The 20,810-nt window shown below is 36.7% G+C and overlaps 1 protein-coding gene across 5 annotated transcripts in view; it reads right to left on the reverse strand.

Annotated features, from left to right (window-relative positions):
• SCAF4 (SR-related CTD associated factor 4) overlaps positions 1 to 20,810 on the reverse strand; it is a 48,162-nt gene that overhangs the window by 9,950 nt on the left and 17,402 nt on the right. For 2 of the 5 annotated variants that reach the window (XM_054813010.1, XM_054813047.1), the window contains exons 6-20: positions 19,754 to 19,893; positions 19,027 to 19,203; positions 18,567 to 18,667; positions 18,026 to 18,073; positions 16,761 to 16,869; positions 16,242 to 16,409; positions 14,707 to 14,792; positions 13,075 to 13,265; positions 11,131 to 11,231; positions 9,973 to 10,086; positions 9,099 to 9,255; positions 7,375 to 7,529; positions 1,184 to 1,346; positions 957 to 1,037; positions 671 to 859 (exon numbers count right to left, since the gene is read on the reverse strand). In XM_054813010.1, coding sequence (XP_054668985.1) covers positions 671 to 859; positions 957 to 1,037; positions 1,184 to 1,346; positions 7,375 to 7,529; positions 9,099 to 9,255; positions 9,973 to 10,086; positions 11,131 to 11,231; positions 13,075 to 13,265; positions 14,707 to 14,792; positions 16,242 to 16,409; positions 16,761 to 16,869; positions 18,026 to 18,073; positions 18,567 to 18,667; positions 19,027 to 19,203; positions 19,754 to 19,893 — 1,980 coding nt within the window. The remainder of the gene's footprint in view (positions 1 to 670; positions 860 to 956; positions 1,038 to 1,183; positions 1,347 to 7,374; positions 7,530 to 9,098; positions 9,256 to 9,972; positions 10,087 to 11,130; positions 11,232 to 13,074; positions 13,266 to 14,706; positions 14,793 to 16,241; positions 16,410 to 16,760; positions 16,870 to 18,025; positions 18,074 to 18,566; positions 18,668 to 19,026; positions 19,204 to 19,753; positions 19,894 to 20,810) is intronic. The other 3 variants (XM_054813018.1, XM_054813037.1, XM_054813028.1) reach the window with 3 other exon arrangements.

The raw sequence follows: 20,810 nt of genomic DNA on the forward strand, positions 1-20,810 counted from the left end.
TCTTTAAACATCTGACCAAGTTCATATCATATCATGAAAAGTCATTTATGTAAGATAGCCAAAAAGTTAGCTTGGTTTTTACTAGTCAAAATACCATTTGTAATATTTCAGTAAAGTAACATGCTGTTAAAAAAGTTTCAAAACCTGTAATACTGCAGGGCCGAATAAAAGCTTTTGGTTTTTTCATTTTATTCAAATAATTTATTCCATATGGAAAAAGCATACCATATTTTCACAGATTTAAAAAATACACTAAAAAAATATTGTTTCTCTGTAAGTTAATTTTATACACGTAATAGTTGAGTCTAAAATATAGTTTATGTCATACAGATTTTTGTTGTAAGTTAATTTTCTATATGGTATAAACTTTAATTTCTTAAAAGTAGATAGCATTTCGTTCTGTCCTGAATTTGTAACTGACACATTACAGCTTTTTTCTTTCTTCAGAAAACAGATCTTCAATAATAATAATAATAAAAAAGTACTGCTCCTTCTGTGCAAAATCAAGCCTCAAAAATTATTTAAAAGCCAACAGAAAGGCAGAAATTTCAACAAGTTTAGAAAAATCTGCTTTAATTTCCCACAAACTGTAAGTCAGCAGCAAAATCAAAAACATATTTTAAATTCAGGGCACAATAAAACTGCAGAATATATACAAAAAGGAACTTACCAAGAAGTGGAATAGCTTGGGTGACAGGAGCAGGTACATTAGTAGGTGCTACAGGAGGTGGAACAGTCGCATATATTTTGGAACTATCGGTTGTCTCAGCATTCCCTCTGGATCCAGAAACCACTGTCGGGATGGGATTTCCTACAGATGAATCTTTTGTAGTGTCTTCATTTACACCAGTTGCTGTAGCTAAGGAACAATGCATTGACATATTAAAACAAGTCAGCTTTTCTGCTTGCGCAATACCTTCCTTCTACTGCTGCTTGCCCAAGATTTAAACACTTACAGTTTGGGATGTTTACTGCCGGAGTGTGAGGAACAGATACTGGAGGAGTTATAGGCGGTGGTGGTCCAGGAGGAAGAAAGCCTATCAAAAAGTATATATTAACACTGAGTATCACTTTACCAAAACATACTTGTGCAGTTTATAATGCAGATGCTTTTCTTTGCTATACAGTTGGAAAAAAAAAAAAAAAAAAAGGACTTAGTATTCCTAAAAATATATAAATATACCTGGGGGTAAATGCATTGGGTTGAAACCAGGTCGTAAAAAAGGAGGCGGCGGCGGTGGTGGCACTCCAGGAGCAAATCCAGGAGGTGGGATTCCTAAAGGCGCTGTGAAAGCAGGTGGTTGGAGTGCACCAACCACAGGAGGACCTGATGGATGTGGTGGAACCTAAGAAAAAGGGAAGGGGAAAAACATGTTACCTCAAGACTGAATTGACATTATTTGTTATTCAGCTGTGGACTGCTGTCTTCTGTACTTTATCCATCAAAACAAGAAAATTTAAGCTACCTTTAATTACTTTGCAACAAGGTGACTTAAATAACTGATCTAACTAGCAGTCAAATAATTCCTACAACTTAAAATATCAACGTTAATCTTGTTTGCTTCCATTCTTAAAGAAAAAATTGTTCTCTGTGGTAAACTGATATTAATGCATGCTGATAACTCACCTAAATATACCCTTTACACAGTAGTTAGAATTAATTTTACCATCCAGCATGACACACTATACCGCACACAACTTCAGAGCAATTAAAAATTTTCTCTTTTCTTTTGCACCACCCGAATTTGCATATTATATTAGAGTGACTACTGTTTCCTTATTAATTTTTTTAAAATTCTGATTTACATCAAGCTCTGAATGAAAACTGATTTAAATTAAGTTGGTCCTTAGACTCGTATTTATGAGCTTTCTACAAAAACTACATTAGATGTGTGGGAATCAAAAGGAAAAGAGTTTAATCTTTGATTATGGTCTGCATTTAAAATTGATTTATTAAAGCGACGGAGAGCTGTATAGTCAATTGATCATAACTGACTCACCTCCATGATCATCAAAATTTCAGAACTACTACATCAAGACCCCTTATAACTCATTTTTTATTTCTGCAGTACAGAAGGAAAAGCCTTTACTCTTTTATTCTCATAACTGAAAGAAGTAGCATTAAACCAAAATAAGCAAAATATTCTCCTTAGATCTGGAGAAGATGCTAAAGCTGCCAAGCACCTGATACCACTTCAAACTTCTGTTCCAAGTTCTTTATCAATGGCTAGGTTAGTAAGCTGAGGCACACTAAACCCTGTACTATTAGAATTTTCAAAATCTATTAATTACAATAGGCTTTAGCCTAGACCATCACTTTTAATGTTTAGTTTTAAATTGGTTATTTATTAGTTTATAATAACCTGCTCATTAGGTCCTGGCTTGAAGTTAAGCTAACTGAGCAGGATGTGAGAAACTACTGGATGTGACACAAGAAATTGCCAGCCATGACAGATAGCGATGTGAGAAGCTGACGCAAGTTACAGATGGCACAATGAGGGATGGCTGGATTTTGCAGGTGGTTAAGGAGGCCTTACGTCCACAACCGCCAAACTTCAGAGAGAAGCAGAAAGGAGCACTGGGGACCTTCTAGGGACCAGGACCTTGCAAGGCCAACAGTGCATAGGTAAGCATATCTAGGAGTACCATATAAAGCCAAGACTACCTAGATGAACATTAACTTTGAGTAACTCTAGAGGTGTTTCCATTAATCACAGTTTAAGCTTTAGAAAAAGTGCTCCAAAACCACAGTAACCTAATAGTCTTGGTAGGTCTTTTTGTTTGTTTTACAGGGCACTCCTTCAAAGGACAACAACTTACAAAATCAGCTAGACATAGCAACAGATCTGTTGATCGCAGTAATGTTCTGTGAAGCAAGTGTTCATGTACAGAGTGTGCAGGTAGCAGAAGGAATTGAGGAAGGGTATCGCGAAGGCAAAAAGTTGTAAAAAAGAGGGAAAACTTGCTAAGTGCTGTCAGTCCATAAGTAGTTAAAAGCTGAGAAAACTCTGGATGAAGCATGTCTACGCAATGGCTTGAGAAGGTATAATGAATAGTAAAATGTTATGATGGAACTAGAATAGAAGTAACATCAAAGGAAGATGATTTAGATACGTATTAGAGGATATTCATACCTAATTATACAAGCTCAACTGCCGTACTTAATTTTTTCTAAAAAGTTAACCCTCTGATACATAATTGTAAGTAACACATTAAAATCTTTCCTTTAAGCAGAAAGAAAAAAGGCAATAAAAATCTGCGCATAAACATCACAACATCTAATTTAAAATACAATTTGAAGTATAAAGTTTCTCTGTTTGTTAAAGAGATGGAACCAATGACTAATAAACATTGACAGATAACAAACACAGAGGACTGGTGAACAGCTTCAGAATAATAGCTAATGAGTTTGTTTTATCCAAGTAACAAAAATGCTACTAGAGAGATCCTTTATTAATGGGGGGAACAGATATTAGGAAAACTTGGTATTTTACTAGCAACATTGGAAACTGGAATAACTAACCTCTCCAATAACTGTAATGCAGACTGCCAGGTGCATCTCAATGAACATGCCTTGGGGTTTGGCCTGTGTCTAGGTACAATTATTTCTTACTGCACACCTCTCCGATTGAGACTTGAAGGAGAATCATTGGCCCTGTGAACTAAACTGTCTACCTACAGTGCTCCAAGACATGTAAATATATATTTAAGCACACCTGGGGTCTCCAGCAGGAAGACTGCAAAGGAGGAGTCTGCCAGTTTCAATAGGAAGGGTATGGGATGGATACAGGACCAATGCACAACTCCCACATCTAGTTATAGGGAGAAGGAGCATGTGGGATTGAGAAATACATCAGGAAATTTGGGAGGTACACACTCAACTTGGACTCCGGTTTCTGGCCGAAAACCCATTAAATGAAGAAACGGGACTTTGGGTTGGATTGGGAAACTTACAAAAAGGGTGGCCACAGCAAACCCCCTGGACTTCAATGTATAACCCCTGGCAAAGCCTGAGCCATCATTCACTACAAAAGAATGGCAGTTTTGGTAAGGTAACACCAAGCTTTGCCAGGAGAATGGAACACCAATTGCCCAAAACCTTGTCAATGAATGCGCAACACAAGTGATATCACAAGTGCTATTAACTGGAATTAATTCTCAATAACCAAGATATAGACTTAAGTTGATCTTCGATACCACAATATGACTTAAAAATAAACACAGACCTACCCTCAGAGCGGACCACTGAGGTGGATTACTCAGACCTGCAGGAGTGGGACCAGATTCAGCAACAGCTCAGAGATCTGAATCTACAGGCAAGAAAAGGGCTCACTCCAGCGGCACAACACAACAGAAGTATTCCACCTATTTTGCCAACAACCCAGGACCCTGTGGCTGAGAAGACACTTTATGCGCTATTGAGGCCAAAGAACCAGACTTACCTAGGCAGGCTATCACTCTTAGGAGGACGTTATTGATTTTAAGTACCTTACTACACAGAGGTTGCATTCATGAGTCAAGGTGATACTGGCAATAATAGGAAGTCAGTCCGCAGTCAGTTACACCTCTCACAGGTAACGTATGGCAGAGCAGGGCTCCATCCCTATGCATCCAGCCCATGCAGGGGGGTAGCACAGAAGGCCCATTCAGGCTCTACCAGAGAAAGGAGTGATGCAGCTCCTTCCCATCCTACCTTTAAGTGTGGGATTGTTAGGGCTGTGGGCAGATCACAAAGCTGCTGACTGGGCCCTGGCCTGAAGTTAAGCTTCATGAGAAAGGGCATTAAGGGCATGAGAAGCTATTGGACACCACACAAGGAACTGCCAGACATGACAGATAACAATGTGAGAAGCTGACAAGTTGCAGATAGTGGCATAAGGGATGGCTGGATTTTACAGATGGTTAACAGGGTACTTCATGAACAATAGCCAAACTTCACAGATAAACAGAAAGGAGCACTGGGGATCTTATGGGGAAAAGGACCCTCCTTGTGAGGCCAACAGTGCATAAGTAACCATATCCAGGAATACCATACAAGGACAATGTTATTTAGGTAATCGTATCATAAACAGCAGATCTGGGTAGGGATGCAGCAAAACTGGGACCAACACGGAAAAAATAATTAGGGGACAGTCGCTTATTTGGGAGGAGATTTGAATGAAGAAAGGGAGGAGAAAGCACAACAAAAAGGAAGGTCAGAAAAGAGAAAGTTATGGAAATCATGCAGTCAAAGCTGTTTGGGGTTATCTGTCAGGCAGCCCCATGCTTGATCACTGCAGCCTGAATCAGGACAATGCATAAGCCTGTTCTGACATAACGCACGCATCAAACCTGCTTCTCCAGTCAGAGGGACCAGGATGTGCAGAGTGCTTTCCACTGCTAACAGGTGAGCAGTCAGATGGACAGATCGAGCAACTTGGTATCACTGTACCAATGCCCATTCCAGGCTGGACAGCATCATCAGCTGCCCAGCACTCATAACAACCGCCCCCCCACCTCTTACAGTCCCAAACACTGAAGCCAAATACAAATGAAAGCAGTTCTGCTTCTATCAGAGGACAAAAATACATCAGCTAATGAAAATGCAGTGGTACTCTCTGAAGTTATTTAAACAAAAGAAGTGGAATATACTGAGATTTTTCTTTTACATATTAGGTCACATCTGCATATTACAAAACCTGTCACTTTTACTACTAACACCACTAACATCATCACAGCTGAGCTTCATTTGTAAGTTTTAAGAACTATTTACAAATTATTAAACTACTGTAATTTTATGACCAGAGAGAACAACTGAATTGGTCAATTCTAAGACAGCATAAAAAAGGTCATAGTGAAAGCCAAGATGAAGACTAAATACAGTTCTCTGATCCTGGCCTGAATTTGTGAAGACACAAGTTTCTTTGCCATAATAAAAATCCTGAAGCTGATGAGGCTGAAACAAGCCATCAGCACACTCAAAATGTTCCCATATCGGTTGTTTTTTTTTCTTTACACTTTCTTTTCAGCATGGATTTAAGGAAAATAAACAAAATTACTACTACTTAATATAGCTAATGGCTATTAAAACTCTCTGAAATTAGTAATTTGACTTACATGTTTGTTAACTAATAATACCTTATAGCGTTTCAGGAACTTTGTGTCAAAACAACACAAAATTCAACACACTATGTTCTCAAATCACAAATTGGCCAAATTATACATGTCTTCAAATAATTTTTCTTGATCTTTTCTGAGCGTCTGCCGTCTTGGTGTTCATAAATCACATTTTCTCAAGATGTAAAATAGTTTTATTCACACTTCCTCCCATTTGGGAGAAGGTATACTACTATTTTAACAGTGACAAGAAAGAATCTATTACTATAAAAGTAGTAACATGTCCGTCAAGAAGTAAAGCTAAAAGAAATACAGTTTATAAAACACTAGAGGGAGCAATTATTATTACATGCTACTTAAACTAATGGTAAAATTTCAGAGTGTTCTTTTAGCAAATGAATATACAACATCAATTTTGAGTAAAGAATCATTATAACAAAGGAAGAGTATAAAAATTTTAATATTAAACTCCCAAAGGCTGTTCAAAGAGAGTATAAACAATATGAACAAACATGAAAGCAATGTACTTCTTGTAGAAGGTCTATAGCTTATTTAAGCCAAGTGTGAGGAAAATTAATTAGGAAAATGGAAAAAAAATGCAATCGTAAAACTGAGAGGATGCAATTCAGCCCATTAATGAAAAGAATCTACTGCAATAATTTATCTGGGACCGAGAGAACAGATATTAGAAGTATAGTCCTATAATACTTCAAATAAAGATCTGGCAGACACGCATACGCTCTGTCTACATTAGCATTAGAGTAGCAACAAGGTTTTGGAGCAAATCCTCCATCGTTCCCACTAACCACGTGCTGACTCAGTTCCCAGGGCTGTTCTGGTATATGCAAACTACATTCCTTTTCAGGGAAATCAAACCAGATGCTTTACTCCTGCTGGGCACAAAACATGCTCCAAACCCTAATAGGCTGAGGGTTTTTTTCAAGTCTTCCACTGCCACTGCAACTTAGCAGAAAAGGAATGCTCTTCTATGAGACTGTATTGCTCTTTTACTTGAGGAAGCTCAAATAATGGATTTCAGATACATGATCAATTTATGGCACCAGAAAGTTATCTTCTATCTATAAATTGACAGCACAGCCAGTCTGCTAACAAGAGTATTTTTACCCAGGGACAACATGATGACAAACACACACACTCTAAATCAAGTGGTTACCATTCACCGTATTTTCTCCCTCTCTTTAAGTATTGCAATACTGAATTATTATTTAAAGAAAATTTTTGTTTATATATCCAGAGCAAATGAGAAGCAATTCTCACCTGTGGAGGAGGTACTGTTATTGGTGCAGGCATGGGAACGGGAATTGGAACAGGTAAAGCTTTAGGTATAGGTGACACTGGTTCATTATGTGTAGCTTCTGCACCTCCATTTTGAGCTACTTCATTTTCAGATTTCTTGGGAATCCCCTTCCACTCTATACAAAAAGAACCCCAAACATACATGTATCAGCTCAATAGAAGTGGACAAGTAGTCAAGCACTGCCATGTAAAACTACCGTGCTTTGTGAAGTTTACAAGAATGATGTAATTGAAAAATATTCAGATAATGAGAAGCGCAGAGCTAAGAAGCATTTAAATATATTTCTGACAAAAATTTCAGATTACTTTAAACACAGTACAGCAAATCACTGAAACATAGCAAGTAAATTTATTCATTAGTCATTTAACAAATCTTTGCACTGACAGCATTTCTACATGCCCAGGACTCTGAAACACATTATCGGTAACAAAAACAGTAAGGCTGTTTTGGCACAAGCTTTCAACAGTTTCATGCCATTGCTCTTGAGCAAGAAGGCACCAGCTTTTTCACTAATTTAAGAAGTCATTTCTGAAAAAACCTCCAACATTTTCAAGTCTTAAACAAGGAAAAGGAGAATACAACAATAAAGAATGGCAGTAAAATAGAGAAACATAAATATAGCTTTTAAACTCATTTTACAGAAGAATTATGGCTCCTATTGTTTGTCAGAACTTCCTGGGAAAAGACAGCTAAGCAGAAAAAAGGGATCAGTGAGGAGGCATTATGGGAAAGAGAAAAGCATTCAGAATACTGGAACACATTGAGGTTATGTTTATCATTATCATTCATTAGACTTCCATTTAAAATACACATTCAACTTATTTTTGTGTATTTATCATGAAGAGATGCTACTACTTGGAATAACCACCACCTAACTAGGGCAAATTAGACGGAATTACAAAACCCGGAAATAATAACTAGACAGCACACCACACAATGGTTAAAACGAACACAGCAGTCCAGAGTACCAATTCAAAGGCAATTTCAATTAAGTACTGCATTCATTTAATATTATTTTTAAAATCACAACAGCCAGCACACTAGCAACTCTATATTGAAGCCTGTAATTTATTTGAAGCTGCTGATTATAACAGTTATAACAGGTGTTATTGTCTTAATACAACCATAGAAGCCTGATATTTTCACTGTTTACACACAAAATAACAAGAATTCTATTAGGTCCTTATAAATACGAGACTTGCTAAAGAGACTGAAGATGTCACAAGTGTGAAAACTACAGGCACTTTTTTTTTTTTTTTTTTTTTTTTTTTTAAGAAATTATAAAGTTGCTGTCAGCCCAGTTGCTATACAAGCACTCCAAAAGCAGGCTCCTTTGCTAGGGGTGCCTCGCACAAACGGGGGGGGGCAGGGCGGGACACACCAAGCTGGCTCTGGGACTAACAAGTACAACACACATCACGCATTACCATCCAGGGCAAACACCAGCGCAGCTGACAGGTCACCTGGTATCTACCTGCTTTAGCCCAGCCCCTCGTAACACAGCTGCACAACTCCTGACAAGGGACTGTCCTTAACTGCTTAGAAACTCCCTCCAATCTACTACTTAGCCATGTCAAGGATTTTATATGCATCTCAGAGTCACGACAGTCAGCCACAACAACTTCAGTACACCAGCACAAAGGACAACTTTTTAAAAGTAATTAAAGATGTAGCAATACTTTACCTGGACTAAGAGTTTCGTTGTCCAACATTCCTCCTTCACAGAAACTTTCAAGATCTTCAGGTTTTACTTTGTCCCATGGTATATAAGTAACACCTAATTCTACATCCCAATACTGCTTGTAATCTGGCTTTATTCCTTTATTCAAAGCCCATGCAATCTTGGGGGAAAAAAAATACATGTAGTCAGTAAAATGTTCCCATTTTAATGGATTTAATATTTAGTTCTTACAAAACAGCACTACCATTTGATGCTAAAATGTAAAAAGACTACTCTAATTGAAACAGCAGGAAAAATAGGTTAGTTACAAACTCTGCAATAAGAGGGGTTTTTAAAAGTAGACTTAGTTCTTATTTCTTGGCTTGACTTTTGTACACAATTTGTAAAAATGTATAAAGGCAGTTTCTTCAAATGTTCCCCAGTCACTAAGATTAATTCTATTTCCCTTCAGAGGACAGTGTCACACTCGAATACAATGTTCTACAAAAGGAAGAACTTCACTAATGAATGCATTCTTCCTTATTAGTACTCTTTGTAGGATTATCATCTATAATTAAACTCGGTTATAAGACAAACAGCCAGCAACACGAAAAACATAGTTATAGTCCACTGTGATGACTAAAAGAACACCATTTTTGTTGGTTAAATAGACAATTACCGGCAATCGTTCAAGGAAACTGATACAAGTTCCACTAGTCCCATTACAGAGCAGGAAGAATACTTATCAAGAAAAAAAGTGGTCTGTTCACATAAATTTACAGAGTATCATATCCAGAATACATAAAAGTCTAAAATATCCATAAGTGTAAAATAGATGGAAAAAGGATTACAGTAATTACAGTAACTTTAGAACAGCCTGACATTTTCCAAGAAGTACCTTTATAGATTTCTGATTGACTTTGAAGTTTCCTCGGCTCAGTTTTTGTAGGGCACGGTAAGCATCTTGTCTGTGAACCATTACGATATAGGCACATCCTCTAGGTGGTATCATCTGTTTGTATTTTAAGAAAAAAAAATGGTTTTGCTAGCACATGAATAAAGTAATGAACAACATACAAGTGTTCAATTACAGTAAGCTGGAACACCAGCAGCTGTTTCAAAAAGGACTGTGGAAGTATGAAAGAGAATGTTAGTTTAAGAGGCTAAGATAGCCAGTATCTTTTGGAAATACAAATTTCTAGTAAACTAAAAGCAACTTCTTAAGTGGAACCTTTTAAACTCCATTCTGTGTGAGAATATGAATGACTGTTGTATATTTAATCCTTTAAAACTGTTACACAGTAGTGCTCATGTAAAAGCTGTGGTCTGGCAATTAGTTACTTTGTTGGAAGAAACAAGACACTCTAATACCCCACTTCATTCCATATACCACAAGCTGCCAGCTGCACCTCCACATTCAGTTTTATCTGCAGTGTTGTAATAATTTTTATTATTTGTAATGCATTTGAGAAAAAACTTCTATGTTGTTTTACAAAATTTGGGAATAGGAAGAAAATTACAGTCCCTTCTTTTTGTTTAAATGAAATTTTACAGCTACTAGAACAGATTATCATTTATATATAAAAATACCCTTGAATACAGCAAAGCATAACAGTAATTCTCCATGTTTATGACTAAAATGACAGAAGAGAAACAAGCAAAAGAAACAAGAACACCAGTTGAGAGTCCACATTTCTGTAATCAAAATGGAGCAGACAAGGAACTCAGTAGCACAGTATACAACTCTTAACTCCTCAATAGCCCTGTCTCATTCCATTCTCTCCAGAGAAAGCGTGATTTTTATGAAAATGGGATAATCTGTATTACCCCCAAGAGCATTTTTAAATTGCAAGAAATTAAAGCAACTGCCTTCTTGTTTTTCTACAAAGCAGCCAAATGAATTGAGTTTACATGTTAGAAAACACAATCATACAGGAAATGAGAGCTCTTGACTCTTTTGAATGTATCAAAAATAAAGCTGTCTTAAGACAGTCTGAAAAGACATTTTGTAATCAAAGCATATCAAAGTAGCTTACACTGCACCATTTATACTTACATTTATTGATTCAATTGGGCCAAACTCCTCCAAAAGACTTCCAACATCCTGCTGAGTTGTCCTTTTGTCAAGTTGTCCTACCCAAAGCGTAGTACTACAAACTACAATCAAAGAGTTAACACAGATTGTAAGAACTCTTGGAAATATACATTTCACAAGCCAGAACGGCAAAACAGTAATTTTAAAATAGTCAGTCACTCAAATGAAAAAGTCAGTTAGTATTGAAACATACATTTTAATCTTCAGGAGTGTTTGACAAACCTCTTTCTCGCCTGCCTAGAGCTGCGTTAACAGTTAACCACAGCACATACATCAGAATCCCTGTTAGAATGCACTCACTAAGCAGCTCTCTAGGTAACTAATATTGAAGTGACTTGCAAGTTCTGATGATCATGAGCTCTGCAAATCATCATAAAAAAGAAAAATATGCTTTGCTGCTAACAGTGCTCCATGAAATATCCCAAATCGTACAGTGGATATTACACAACAAGGTAACTCACTCTGCTTAATATGAAATCCAAGCTACGGGCCATCATCGCAAGTTATGGATGGTACTTACTGGCAAGACGATAACTAGGTTGTTTATGGTGATACGCCCACCACCAGCAAGAGTTTCCTCCAGAATGTGGTGACAATTCAACTACAATGAGCAACCAAACTTTAAACCTCTTTATTAACCTATTCAATGCCATTTCTTTCTACGGTTAAGTGAAAAATTGACACAAGCTTTTTCTTTCAGGAAAGAGGAAGCAACATGCTTATCTCACTTCATGCTTCAAGGTAATAAATCAGCAGATGAGCTCAAAGTACCACATTCGCTGAAGACTACTACAGCAACATTTAATACTCATCTACATTTTCCCCACTAAATGACATAAAACTGCAAACCTAAAAAGCACTACGTGACAGAATTTGGGAGAGATTGACAAAAGTGTATCTTGCACCACTGCCAGTAAGCTTTTAATGAACAGCTACTAAGTTTTTGCAGTCCTTGTAAACTAATGGTATTGTCATTCACAAGGTTTTGGCTAGTTAATACTCTTTAGTTTTCGTCCCTCATATAAAAAAAAGAATGTTCTCATTTTACTTGATGACTCCAGAGAAGATTCCACACTCCCCAGGAATATTCAGAAGGCAACTATTACATTTTGTCTACAAACAGAGGCAAACCAGGATTATTTCAGAAATGCGAACATTAGTCTGTGTGTTTTCCAGGTCAAAGCTCCCTTCCAGGTCTGAGAGACACACAACACTGAATCATTAGAAAAATCGTAATAATGTGTTCAACAACTTCTTCCTCAATCTGCTTTACCTTATATGTCTCGAAGAAAAGAAAAGAAAAACAGCTTTTTCTTTTCTCATTTTAAAGCCAAAATATTTCTGACTTGGGGATATTCCAAAAATGCCAAAATGTCTACTATGACTAGAGGAAGTACAGGCATGTGTGGTGAATTTAATTCTTACCAGCTTTACAACAGTTCAGAAAATAAATCACAGTACGGTTTACTTTTATTCTGTTTGGATGAGTCTTGGAACATCAAATAGCATTAAACCCAAGAAAAAGGAACAAAAAATTAAAAAAATAACATACATCAGATTAAAGTTTTCTTCCTGGATATTATGAACAGATATCATATCCTGAAGGTAAGTGGACTTGTCAACATTAAATTAAAAAAAAAGTCTAATAGATTCAAGAAGTGTATTTCTTTGACGTTTACAGTTTTTCTAAAATACCTGTTTGTCTTCCTAGTACTTCATTTTACATAGGCATAATATCTACTCTAGTATCTTCAACTTCACAGAACTCTAAAATTCATTACAGAAAATACTGGGCACAGACAAAAAAAATCCATATATGAACCAGGGAGATGTTGAGCATCTGAAAAACGGTATTACAAGAATTTGCAGAGTTACATCAACAATAAAGACAAAGAATAAACTTACCACTAACAGTTTCTGACTTGATCTGAGGAAGACCTTTTGACCTGCGTTCTCTCTCCCTCTCACGTTCACGTCTTTCTTGTGACCGAGACTTGGGAGAGTGTCGGCGTCTATCCCTGGACCGAGATCGAGATCGACGATGACGTGACCGTCGAGATCGGGACCCAGATCTCGAACGTCTCCTTTTAGGTGACCTAGTTTAAAGCAACAACCATTTACATTCAGTCTTTCTGACCCAGACATTGACAGATAAATAACTATTTCAGATATCTGTTTCAATAATCAGACAAGAGTTGAGTCAATAAAAAACCAAATAAATCCAAGTTCATTCACATACACTTACAACTATAATGTTTTTTTACAGTAGCTTATTAAAGCACTCCAGCTGAAGTTGATTATTTTTCAATATCTTATCTTCTATTAATTTTGTACTGAAGTTGACTATCAAAACTATGTCCACATTAACATAGTAAAAAAATACATCTGCTTAAATGAGGAAAATGTTTATTGCTTTTACAAAAGGATTGTTACAAAAGAGATTAAAAATAAATTCTGCCAGTGAAATTGTATTTTACATCATGCTCAAGTTCTAAACCACTCAAGGTCTGGAAGACAAAGTAAACCTTCAAAAAAGTTGTATGAATTCTGGCAAAGGAGAAGAGTCATAACTAAGTAGATAGCTTTGCTTTAATACTGGAGTCAGATTTGTCAGGTCAGCTGAGACATGTGAAATACTGCCTCTGTGACAGGCAATGTCCCATAGGACACTGGATCACAGATTTCTTCGTAAGTGTCGTTAGAGCACAGACAAAATTAAACTATCATATTCTGCTTCCCTAAAATTTACTCAGTATTGACGGGCATGGAAGATACTCTCTACCAATAAAAGAGAACTGTATAGATATGTGATTTTCCTTAGAAGGTAGATGACTTTCAGAGGTTCACAAGTCTTAAGAGTAACTAATCTGTTTCTCGTTACCACTGCACTGAAGTACATACATTTAGCTGTGATTATACACAACTTCCCTCAGAGGTAAGAGATTGAAAGGGTCTCTTTTTCTCTCTTCCAGAAGGTGAATTCAAAGAAAGCCCTTGACAGTTTTGATGTCACCAAGAAATTTCACTAGTGTTGTCCATACAGATAATAATACACGGACAGTAATTTCTTGTAATTAATCCTTGGATTAAATTGAAATGGACTCTTTTGCCAAATGTGTCTTTTGGCATTTAGTCATAGAATCCAACTTGTACAGTACAACTGGGCACTTAAAAGAAACAACCTCAAACGAAATATGCTGAGTGGAGCACCCAAGCAGCCAACCTGAAATACAGGTAACAGGACTCTATCGTAAGGCACTGATAATGAGCTCTACCAATAGTTCATGGAGTTAGTTCGCTCACCTCTCAGCTATTTAATGGCATCTTAGTTAGAAGTTACCACCCCCCCCAGTAGATTTGGCAGCACAGCACCAAATTCTCTAAGCTCCAGATAATCAGCATAACTGTCCTGAGTACTCGTACAGAATTAGTAAAGCATTTTCAAGTCTTTGGACATGACATACTGAAGTGCCGTATGTTAAAATCCACTACTTGATATAATATATACCCTCACTAAAAGAACTTTCACTAATTTACCTTGATGCAGATCTAGATCTTGACTTTCTGTTGTCAGAAACATGCCGTTTTCCCTCTTGAATAGGTGGCTGTTCCACTTCCATATCCTACAATATTAAGTTGACTGGTGTTACAGGTGAGTAGCGCAAGTATTTTATTTTATTTTATTTTATGGCCAGACTAAACTACATAAACAGTACTAAAATTATACTGAATATTCATATGTCAAATTAAAATGTAATGCAACTCTCCTCAGAAGCTTCGCCACTACTTTGTAGTCACTAATAAGGAGACAGTCCGGTATTAAACAAATTTAATACAACCACTGCAAAAACACAGTAAAAATAATTTACACAAAATTCTCATTTTCAATTTGCAAATTATTGTTTTTCCACATTTTAGTGAATTTCAGCACCACATATACTTCCACAGAATATGATTATATTCCTTAGTCAGTGGATCTTCCTCTGTCACCAAAATCACAGGCAAAGTAATGTCTACTAGAAAACTTTTCTCCAAGATATTATAGGACACTACTTTAAGCCATATATATATAAAGCAAATTACAATACAATAAATTTGAAGAATGAAGTAGTAAGTCATCAAAACAATACATAAAATGCAAGAACCTGTTAAAAAAAACCCCAGTAAGTTCAACACAGCTCCTCTTTCCTACCCCAAATCCTCTACAGCTTCCCATCTAGAACATACTGTGTTCTGCCTAAACTTTAAGTAGCCATCATGATGTAACCCTGGCAGGGAACATCCAAACAGGCAATCTCTCAAAATGTACTGATTCAACAGAATTCAAGACTAAAAAACTAATTACAAAGATACTCTTGAGAATTAACCCTTTATTCCAAGTGGAAAGCAAGAACTTCTGTCTAGAATCTGTGAGATCACAGGTTACCACATAAAGACCGCTTCGTACCATCTCTATTTCTCATTTCAGGATTTGCTTTTCTTGGAACAAAAGAGGCAAATATATTCGATTTTTTTTATTATTTAAATACAAGCTTATAGACAGACTTGCTCTTTGATTTCTTCATAATAGCAGCCAGTTACCAAACTAACAATATCTTAGGAACAAGAGAGAAGTGTTTACATACACTTGGATTTTTCAAAACTTTTACTTCTGAGTCCATTTCCACTATATTAATGATCTACCAGGCCCTTAAAAATTAACTTTTCAAGATAGTTTCTCTCCAGAATGAGATTGCATTGTTAGAAATCCATGGAACAAAATATTCCTGAAACATGATGGGGACAGGAAAAGGAGGATGAGGGAAAGTGAGAAGTGCAAGGACAAAATGCAATCCATCATCTTTCACAAAAGGAGACATTAAGCATACATATGCTGGCTTTGCTAGACTTCTGAAATATAAGACTTGTCAAGTAACACTGCAGCTATCCAACTTTCTCTCAGATGAGCTACCCTCACAGCTATCTCTGCCCATGGTTATCATGAAATTTCCTCTCCTGAACAAACTATACACATTTGAGAAAGACATGTATTACAGCATTTAAGTTAGTTTGTTTACTGCAAGGGTTCTCACCTGCTGATGTGGTTTTTGCATGTGTGATTCACTCTGTACTGGAAAAGGAGATTGAAAGGTTTGCTGTACAGGTGCTGCTGGCGGAATCACAGGCTGAGCCATGGGTGGAAACTGAGGGGTAGGCAGGAGACCAAAACCAGGCATTTGCCCATTAGGAGGAAGCGGAACCTTTGGAGAAGAAAAAACATGAAAACTTCCAGTTAGGGAAAAAAAAAATTACATTAGCTTTCCCAGTTTGCTAAATTAAAATTGTATCTCTGCTCAAAAGTCACAATAAAAGACCACAAGCCCAAGAAAGATGAAGTAGGTCAAGTTTTTAGGTGTATAAAATAAAAATCTTGTTCTTCAAAGCTTGACTAGAACAGAGAACAAAAATATGTTTCTTGGGAAAGTTGGAGGGCTAAGCCATATTCACCCTTCACTAACAGGAACACCACTTCCTTACTTCTGCACCAAAGAAAACAACAAAAGATAGAAACCATAACACAACGGAGGGACAAGGGAAAGCACTGAAGTTACCTGGTGACGCATTGGATCCTGTTGTATGCCCATCATTCGCTGCTGAAAAGGATCCATATTTGGGAGTTGAGGAAATACTGGCTGTTGAATACCTTCTCCTGGAAACCCACTGAAACCAGTAATATTTTGGTGAGACAAGTCAATCGATACACAGATTTTTTGCCTTTATTTTACATATTTCTATGTACATTTACAGATTCTTGCTTCAAATTTAGACAGAAAAATTATCTTCATTATTATCCCATTTCCTCTCTAAAAAGTGAAAACAAAACAAGGAGAAAGAGTGGCTTCCTTATCTTTTCTCGACTGTAAGAGTAGTACTTTAACATTTAAAGAAATGCTACATAAAGGTTTAAGCCTCTCTTCCCCCCGTACTTATATGATCTTGCTAAAGATCTCAGTCTATGGAAATTTTTCGTGAAGGTTGTCTGCCTTATGCTAACTTTCCTCCTTTCCTGTTCCTCTTTTGGGAACAAAAGAAGTAAACCTTTTCCTCAGGGAAAATAAATTGGCCATACTTTTGCTGGGAAAAAAATCCTTTAGTTTGGCAGGAATTTAGGACAGAGGAGAAAGGGATATGTATATCACACGAGGATTACAGTAATGCCATTCACTTCCTGATTCAACACACAGAATGGACAGTGCTCGGGGAATTAACGATGTCTATGCAGTTAATAGGACCTGTTTACAGGATGCAGTTCGTGTAAGAAACTGAATAGGATTTCAGAAAGATAAAGGAATTTCATGATGATGTGAAATGGAACTTTGTAGTATTTTAAGACACAGGTGCCATACAATTCTTAGACGATTCTGGACAGATCAGTTTTTCATTTACAGTATTAATGATTTTGTGTGCCCAAAATGAGACTAGTGGAATCCAATCTTCAGAGGCATCTTACGCAACTATAAGGTAATAAGGACAGAGGCTTTGAAGTGCTACAAACAGAACATAAACATGCTGAAAAGCCTAGTCCAATGATCTCTAGTTAGGCACACACAAGCAGTGCTTGTGTTTGACCTACCTCATCTTTCTGTACTCCAGAGTTCCATCTGTACTACAGGGAATATACTACTGATTTACTAAAAGGACATTTTAATTAACTAATTCTTATGGAAAATTAAAGTGCTCAAGGTGATAAACACGGTAAGAAAGCTGATGACAAAGTTAGTGATTCTGTTTTTGAGAGCAGGGTTTGGATGGCATATACAGAAAGTAAGACATGGCGCCACACACTGAAGCAGGGAAAAAAGAAATATCGACTAACCCAGGTATAGAGCACCATCCAGCCTGTGCACTGAATGAGAGAGAGGTCCTGTGGAAAAAACTAGTATGTGATCATGTAACTTAAAACTTTATCATAACGCATATCAAAAGGGAAACAGGAGTCTGAGTTAGTCTGCGTGAGAATTTTATGTCTGAGAATGTAAAGCTGCAAAGCCAATTTTAATTTTTTAAATAGTTAAAACTACCACAATGTTTCCCCAGCCAGCAAAGCAATCCAGCTGATTACTAACAATGCCCTGAGACACTCAGTTGTGCAATAAAAACACAAACTCATCTTGAAACCAAAACTGAGCTTTTCTCTACAGAATGCATTCCTCAATCAACGATGCAACATGCCAAACCTACACCAGATTACCAAAGTAAAAAGACCAAAAAAACACCTCACCAGAAGTTGTCAACAACATTTTAACTTTGGACTATAACAGTTAAGCACTGAAGTAACCTGCAATTTTAATCAGCTTTCTAACCTAAAGAATTTTTAGGACAAAGCTTTGTTAATTTTATTATGACACAAAACTTACAAAGCTGGCTGAGAAACTGAAGGAGAAGGAGCTGAGTCTTCTTTCTTTGAATCTTCCACTGCTTCTGGTTCATCATCATAGTCAAACCGATCTAGCAGCTTCTGAAAGAAATTATGTTGAGCCAACTATTTTTTCTGTATCATATAATTGGCAGCCAAAATATCCTTATTATCGAAGTCTTACTATATATCTAACAGCTCTGGAATTAAACACAAGGTTAGAATCAGAAAAAAAAAAATACAAATCTATATTCTAATACAGAATCAGAAACTGTCCAAACCCATTTTTATTCATCTTCAGAAAATGCAAAGGCTATAAAAACAGGAAGCTGATCTCCAAACAGAAAAAGAACAAAATTTGCACCATTTTTCTCCTAACAAATGGAGGACATTGAGGAACCTATCAAACAGTCTTCCGCTGAATTGAAAAAGTTAAACACAAAGAACAAATGAAGACTTACTTTGTCAAATGACGTTTTTTGCTCAGGCGGTGGGAAAGCAGCTTTTTGTTCTGGTGGTTGTGCTGCTGTAGTTTTCAGCTGAGCAGTAATAGCTTGAACCTGAGCCATCACAGTGTTATCTATGACCGGTGACTGGGGTTTCTGAGGCTGCTGAAAAGTCTGAAGAATTTGCTGAAGCTACAAAAACATATAGTGTTAAGTATATATTCTTACATAAACACATAGCATTGAAAGAGTTGTAGGATATAAATTTTACATCAAACCAGACTATGGCACAGGATGAACACCAACAACAACTTGACTAAACTATGGAGAACTTTCAGCAAGATCAAATGTCACTTTTTAAATACTTCGGTGGCAAAATTCAGCAGATCCCAAAGTTTCAGCATTCAGGCCTTTCAACACTGCAGATGTTTAAGCGGACCAAACAATAAAACTCAACATTTTGTTTTATATATTCCACCTATTCTTGAAACTTTGTAACTGCATCAATTCACAACTAATTATTTAGGAATATATAAGTGAATTTCCCTCAAATACCATAATTACTGGATAGAAGGGCCACAGATCATTCAAATACTGACTTTAACTCTCACGAGTTTTCCACTGAAGACCTCAGGGAGGCTTTTTGTTTTGCTTCAAATCAAGGCTATTACTTCCATCATTTTCCTCCCCTGATTTAATATAAAAAGCAAAGTTAGAAGGGAACCAAATATAAACAGATTACCTGTTGTCCTTGCGTTGTTTGAAACAACTGAGCTACAGCTGCAAAGGCATCAGAACTGGGCAACTGTGGCACAGTAGGTACTGAGTTAGCAGTAACTTGAGCGGGCTCCAAAGGAACCTTTGCTGGAGGGGGCGGCGAACCTGAGTTTCACAGGAATTGAGAAAGTGCTATGTTACTCCAAAACATTCATCTTGCTCTTCAGTGCATACATTTACCTCCTCAAAACACGTGTCTATCTACAATACTCTATTTAACCCAAGAAGTCCTATCTAAACTACCCAAACTGCATATTCTATTCACTTTGCCTTCAACTGCTCCATTCACTGCTCACATCTGCACATTATATATACTAAGAAAGAAAGCAAAGACAAATGGCCTATCTGAAATCTAGTCCAGCAGATATTTTAGATCACAACACAATGTTTGTAATTGTACAATTTTAGAAAATTTAAGAGGAAAAATTAATATTAGTGCTAAGCAATGCATATCAATACATTTAAAATGTTAGTTCTGGTTACAAAGTTCTGGATGCATTCTTTTAGATAAGTATTTCAAATCAATCATGTAATGGTTCATTTTAAGAGCAACTGAGTTTCTCTTAATATTTTCTGTTTTCTAGCAGTAACTGAACTTTTGCTGAAATGTCTGGTAATAATTAAATGTTTTTAAAAATTAATTCACAAGCAACTCTTTCTTTGATAAAGTTTGTTCTCATGCCACTTTTGCATAGGCACAAGCCCAACCTGCATCTGATCGATAAATCCTCCTACCATAAAAATAATTTTCACTAATTCTTCCATGAAAAGATTCACATTTCCACTGAGCTTTACTAAACTGAGATCACATTTTAAGACATACCACTAGCTTTGTCATGCAGCTTTCCCATTCTCTTTGCTTCAGATTGCAATGTTTTGGGTTTTTTTAAAATAAACATTTTGCCAGTAAAAAGTAAATTAGCAGTAATACCATTGATTCCTACGTGTGGTGAGCAAGTAACTATTCTTTAGCAAATATATTTTAATGGACTACTGTAAAACTGTACAAGGAGCTACAGTTT

Source organism: Grus americana, chromosome 1 (genome assembly GCF_028858705.1).
Source record: "Grus americana isolate bGruAme1 chromosome 1, bGruAme1.mat, whole genome shotgun sequence".
NCBI lineage: Eukaryota > Metazoa > Chordata > Aves > Gruiformes > Gruidae > Grus > Grus americana.